The 6,000-nt window shown below is 53.2% G+C and overlaps 1 protein-coding gene across 10 annotated transcripts in view; it reads right to left on the bottom strand.

The window, feature by feature from the left end:
* Window positions 1-2,552: 2,552 nt before the first annotated feature.
* Src (SRC proto-oncogene, non-receptor tyrosine kinase) overlaps window positions 2,553-6,000 on the bottom strand; it is a 46,739-nt gene continuing 43,291 nt past the window's right edge. For all 10 annotated transcript variants that reach the window (XM_075962827.1, XM_075962831.1, XM_075962835.1 and 7 more), the window contains 3 exons: window positions 5,091-5,244; window positions 4,870-5,001; window positions 2,553-4,630 (listed from right to left, as the gene is read on the bottom strand). In XM_075962827.1, the coding sequence (XP_075818942.1) occupies window positions 4,422-4,630; window positions 4,870-5,001; window positions 5,091-5,244 (495 nt within the window). In that variant the 3' untranslated portion in view covers window positions 2,553-4,421. The remainder of the gene's footprint in view (window positions 4,631-4,869; window positions 5,002-5,090; window positions 5,245-6,000) is intronic.

The raw sequence follows: 6,000 nt of genomic DNA, 5'->3' as shown, positions 1-6,000 counted from the left end.
CATACAGACAGAATATTGTATACATAATAAATAAATATTTTTTAAAAAAAGAAGAAGAAGAAAAGAAAAAAGACGAGAAAGCAACTGGCAGAAGTGACCCACTGACAGATGGCCCCAGGGATCCATGACTCTTCCCAGAGTTTCAGAGGTACCAGACATACGGGTGCACAGGAGGCTCTGCAGACCCGAATCCGGTCTCTGCAGCACCTTCCCACAGCTTTGTCTGCCTCTGTCTTTCTCTCTCAGAGAACCACAGTTTGGAATCTACAAGAGAAAACTAGAAAAGGAAAGAGATGAGAGAAAAGGCACACAGTGTGCACGCATGTGCATGTGCCTGCACGCATGTGCATGTGTGCATGTGTCTACGCATGGATGTGTGAGGCAGGTCTGCTTTGGAGAATTCCCTAAGGAGGGAGCAGAGGACAGGTGAGACGCTCTGGTGGGCGGCACAGGAACAGCAGGCCGTGTTGCTGTGGGTAGACACCACACGCTCGCAATCCACAGCTAACACACCACACACTACACAACTCCCAGACACCCCACATCACACATAACACATACCAAAACACCGCACACAGCATCCCTCTTCCGCACACCACACATACAATATGTGTACCCCTACCACACCCTCCCTTAGAACCCATACACACCCTGTACCCCAGTCACACCCTAGATCCCATGCTCATCCTCATAGTCCACACCCTACACTCACAACACAGGCAGGGAGGTCGGGCATGCCCTAGAGGAAGGCAGGAACATGAGGGCTGGCCTGCAAGCCATGAGCAGACATCACACACAAACACACATCCAGGGCTGGGGCAGTGCTGAACCCAGATGGACCTCTGTTCTGAGCTTTTTTGTGAAGGAACCAATGACCAGAAGATCAGATGTGAGCCAGGAAATGGGGGCTCAAGGGAGAGAGAAAAGGAAAAGGGTGAACACCCAGGCATTCCACAACCTCGGGGGAGATGCCCTATCTGCTGAGCAAGAGAGGCAAACAGGTCTGGGGCAGACAGGTCTGGGGTACAAGTGACGTTTGGTTTTTCCTTACTTATGCTTTTCTGAGTCATCCTATTTTGCAAGTAGGAACATACATTACTCTTGTCCCAGGGAAATGTTTTCCCAGAAGACAAATGTGTGCAGAGAAGGAGCCCAGAAACAGAAAGGACCCCAGGGTCTCATGCGTTGAAGCAGCTGGAGGCCCAGGCCAAACCATGGCCTCCTCTGCTGTCTGCACCTGTCCATGTCTCTCATATGCAGAGCCCCAGTGAAAGGAAACCTAACACGGGTCAGAGTGTGGGACTAGAAACTAGAGAAGGAACTGGTGGGGAGAGGGAGGGAAGTGACCACTGCCTACCTCCTGTGCACAGATTTAGCCCCATGGGTCGAGTCTGCGGACATCTCAACCATTTCCCCAGCACTTGTCCCAGTGGGTGGAACTCTGTGAACCACCATGACAGCCCCTGAAGATTCCAGGGCGCAGGGAGAACTTGCAGGGTGCTCTGTGGCCGCTGACATGTTTTGAAGGTTGGATAGGCGTTTTCAGCCAGTAAGAGGAAAGAGATTTCCAGAGTAGAGCCAGGTCAGGCCCAGAGTGTGACGCAGAGGAAGGAGAAACTGAGACAGAGTGGAAAGGGAAAGCCAGAGAGAGCACTGCATGGAGGCGGATGTCAACTCATGCCACCTGCTGCAGCATGCACGGCTCATATGGGCCACTTCCACTCTCAGATCACAGTGTGTGTGTGTGTGTGTGTGTGTGTGTGTGTGTGTGTGTGTGTGTATGTATGTGTGTGCGCGCATGCGCATGAGCACACTGAGAACAGAAGATTCGTGGGTAAGCTCTTATTCACGCCCACCTTGCTCCCAGCACACATTTTGAAGAAAACAGGACAGAAAGCTGAGGCTACCTTACACAAAGGTCCTTCAGCAGCTGAAGTGGAATGGGAAGAACGGGGTGGCCTCGGGTGCCCACTGTGGTCCTGGCTTGTAAAGTGGACATGAACTGAGACGTGTTCTGGTTTGAACTGAGCAGCTAGCAAAGACTTGCAGGCCCAGGTTTACTCTGAAGAAGTCTCTGCAAGTCTCCAGATGGGCCAGGGACAAGGCAAGGCAGGTGGCATGGCTTCTCCCTGCTCAGGGTTTGCATGGGTTCACTCCTGTCCAACCCAGCCCCAGAGCCTTTGAGATCACCGGAACACACATGCACAAACAGAGAGAGTCTTAAAGATCAGGACAGACACACACACACACACACAGTCTCTGAGATCACCAGGACACACACACAGTCTCTGAGATCACCCATGAACACACTCCATGCAGCCTGGAATGTGCCCCATTCTGCCAGGTACCCATATCTCATAAGCATCCTTGTCCTAAACTGGGTGCTTCCCCCAGACCCTCAGATGGGATGTGCTGTGCCTGTCCCATCTGATCACATCACCTCCAGGCCTGAAGCCACTCAGCCGCAGGGATCAAGGCGCCTACGGGCTGTGTCCCCTCACATCCAGGACCCTCCCACACATAGTAGACATTCAATAAACGGTTGGCCAAACTGAGGTCTGTTTGTGTTTAATCAGACAGTATGCAAAGTATGTACAACCAGTTCAGGGTCCCCCTCCCTCCAAGTCTGGGCCATGGAATGAGGGATCCCCGGGCCCTACCCAGAGCTGGGGAGGGGGTCCCCAAGGCCTCTGCATAGTCATCTGAAATCTACAAAACACTGTTAAAAAAGAAAGAAAAAGAAAACAGAACAGTTGAGGCCACCGTATGCAAAGACCCTTGGGTAGCTGGAGTGGGTGGGAAGAATGGGGTGGCAAGCTCAGACCTGCCAGGTGGATGGGAAAACTGGGCAAGAGACAATGGGAGGAAAGTGGAAATATCAGGGCAGGCCAAGCTTGGCCTCCTTCCCTGCAGGCAGGGCCTGGCTGGCTCAAAGCCCCGGCAGTGGGGACATTATTGCTGTGATGGGGCAGTGGGTGAAATGGTCATGTCTGGGGAGAGAGTAGGGGTGTTTTTACATGTTAAATATGGACACAGGGGAAGACACATGTACACACACACACACACAGGGGAAGACACACAGGCAAATGTACATACACACATACACACAGAGGCCCTCAGCGGAGATGTCACAAACCATCAACTACCCACCTTACAGATGGGGACACTGAGGCAGAGAGAAGCTACCACACACTCCAAGGCTGGGCAGAAGAGTCAGGGACTGAGCAGTCAGCTGACTGCTGTGGCAGAGCTGTGCTCTCCTGGACCCCAGCTGTGATCGATACAGAGGCTGAACAATGGCCACAGCTGGAGAGACTGCAGCCCCCAGAGAGGGCAAGGCCAGTGTTGATACACAGCAGTGAGGGTCCATACCCTCCCTTCCCTGACCAAGGAGCTCCCCTCCCTCCCCGCAAGCTAAGGAGTACCAGCATGGGGCCAGGTGTTGAAATGATTGGGACAAAGGACAGCTAGGGCTCCCAGCTTCTTAGCTCTTCTACTTCCACTTGATTGCCTCTGCAGCCCGAGAGCTCACTCCATCTCATGGCTGGCTCTTAAGGTCAAAACCCACCCGCACTGTGACTGAGCCTGGTCCACACCATCACTCTCTACCCCATTCCTGACTCAGCATTATGCTTGCCCCCATTCTTCCCCCACGACAAACCCATGAGCTTCAATGGCAGCCTAACTCCGCCACCTTTAACCCATTCTCAGGCCCCAGCCTGTCCAGTGCCTTTGAGGACAGTTTTCATTGGTTCCTGAGGAAGACAGAGGGAGCACCAGGTGCTAACCCACCTCAACCCTGAACTGCCCGTGGTCTTGGGCAAGTCACAGTCACTCCTGGATTCAGGTTTTCTAACAGAGAAATGAGGGTAATGTGTCGGTGATCACCAAGGGTCCCATGTGGAGGACAGGGCTGAAGGAAGGCTCACCCTGACTCGTATCCCAGCGTGTGGGGCCTTGGACTGTCTAGCTGAGAGCCATGGGAGATGGTTCTAGACCCAGTGTTCCAACCAGAAGCCTCCAACAAGGATGGCCAGGGCAGGAAGTACATATGGGCCTCTTCCTCTTTGGAAAGGCTCTTTGGCCAGTTTGAAACAGACCCAGGGTGAAGAATGTGGGAGGAGTCAGGTGAGTGGAGAGGGCTGAGGCTGGAAACCACCCCAGCCCTGATCTTCACCCAGGGTCTCCTGAGAGAAGGAGGCTGACTCCAGACAGAATACAGAGTGGGCCTGGGCAGGCTATGGGACAGTCACTGTACCAGCCTCAACCTGTCCTTCCAGTCTGTCCCTGTCCCTGAAGCCCTTCCATGCTCCAGAAGGGGCACTGCTGAGGCAACCCAGCCCCAGAGAGAGGGTGACGGAGGCAGGTGCATCAGAGGCCACACCCAGAAGCCTAGGGTGACAGTCCTGTGCACACAGTTCCTATAGGTTCTCCCCAGGCTGGTACTGAGGCTCGGTGGACGTGAAGTAATCCTCCAGGAAGGCCTGCAGGTACTCGAAGGTGGGCCGCTCCTCAGGCTCCTTCCGCCAACACTGGCACATGAGATCGTGCAGGGACTCAGGGCACTCAGGGGGACAAGGCATCCGGTAGCCCCGCTCCACCTGGTCCAGCACCTCACGGTTCACCATTCCTATGAACAGAGGGCTGTGAGGAGACGGAGCCAGAGACTGATGCAGCCTAGACAGCTTTTAGCTTATGGTGGATAAAGCCCTGTCTCTGAGACTAAGAGTCAGCCTGAGATAGGAGATTAGCCCCTTTTGGTATTCAGCCCCAGAAAGAGGAAGCCCAGAGGTGGTGTGTGGGGGGTGGGGAGAGAGGTGAGACTTGCTCCTAGGGCAAAGGTCAGGGACACAGGTGTAGCCCTCTCACCAGGATAGGGCACCCGTCCCTTAGTGGTGAGCTCGGTCAGCAGGATCCCAAAGGACCACACGTCTGACTTGATGGTGAATCTGCCATACAGAGCAGCTTCGGGAGCAGTCCACTTGATGGGGAATTTGGCACCTGAAGGCAAGAAGGCACAGGGTGTCACCCCCAGTCTCACTTCCACCTGGTGGCCCGACATCATCGGATGCACCCCCGGGAGCTCCCACCTTGCCGGGCTGTGTATTCGTTGTCTTCTATGAGTCGGGCTAGACCAAAGTCAGCCACCTTACACACCAGATTCTCTCCAACCAGGATATTGGCGGCTCGGAGGTCCCGGTGCACGTAGTTCATCCGCTCCACATAGGCCATACCTGAAGCGATCTGTAGAGACAGAGAGCCTGGCTCAGGGACCAAGCCACACCCATCCCAGGGCTGTAAGCAGGTATTCCAGGCTGGTCATCCCCAGGCATAGAGAGACGGCCAAAGGCCTTGCCCATCCCATGTCTTTTCAAGCAAGGAATTCATTCAGCTTATAATAAACACCACTGGTCCAGCCTGGTCTACAGAGCTAGTTCCAGGACAGGCTCCAAAGCCACAGAGAAACCCTGTCTCGAAAAACCAAAAATAAATAAATCAATAAATAAATAAACACCACTGGTCTGAAAAAGGAGACCATGGCTGGACAGATGGCTCAGTGGTTAAGGCACTGTGTCTGCTCTTCCAGAGGCCTTGAGTTCAATTCCCAGCAACCACAGGGTGGCTCACAACCATCTATAATGGGATCTGATGCCTTCTTCTGGCATGCGGGCATATGAGCAGACAGTGCACTCACACTTAAAAGAAAATACATAAATAAATAAAAATTTTTTAATACTTATTTATTATGTATACAACATTCTACCTCCATGTATGTCCACATGCCAGAGGGTGCCAGATCTCATTACAGATGGTTGTGAGCCACCATGTGGTTGCTGGGAATTGAACTCAGAACCTCTGGAAGAGCAGCTGGTGCTCTTAACCATTTGAGCCATCTCTCCAGCCCAATAAATAAAATTTTTAAAAAGAAAAAGTAGACCAGAGCTCAGTGGGGGAGGAGGACAGGCAAAGGACAATGCTGCCAAGGAAGAAGGGGGGGCA

This window comes from Microtus pennsylvanicus, chromosome 2, assembly GCF_037038515.1.
Source record: "Microtus pennsylvanicus isolate mMicPen1 chromosome 2, mMicPen1.hap1, whole genome shotgun sequence".
Classification (NCBI taxonomy): domain Eukaryota; kingdom Metazoa; phylum Chordata; class Mammalia; order Rodentia; family Cricetidae; genus Microtus; species Microtus pennsylvanicus.
Note: the sequence above shows the minus strand (reverse complement) of the source record. Positions and strands in the feature narration are given on the sequence as shown.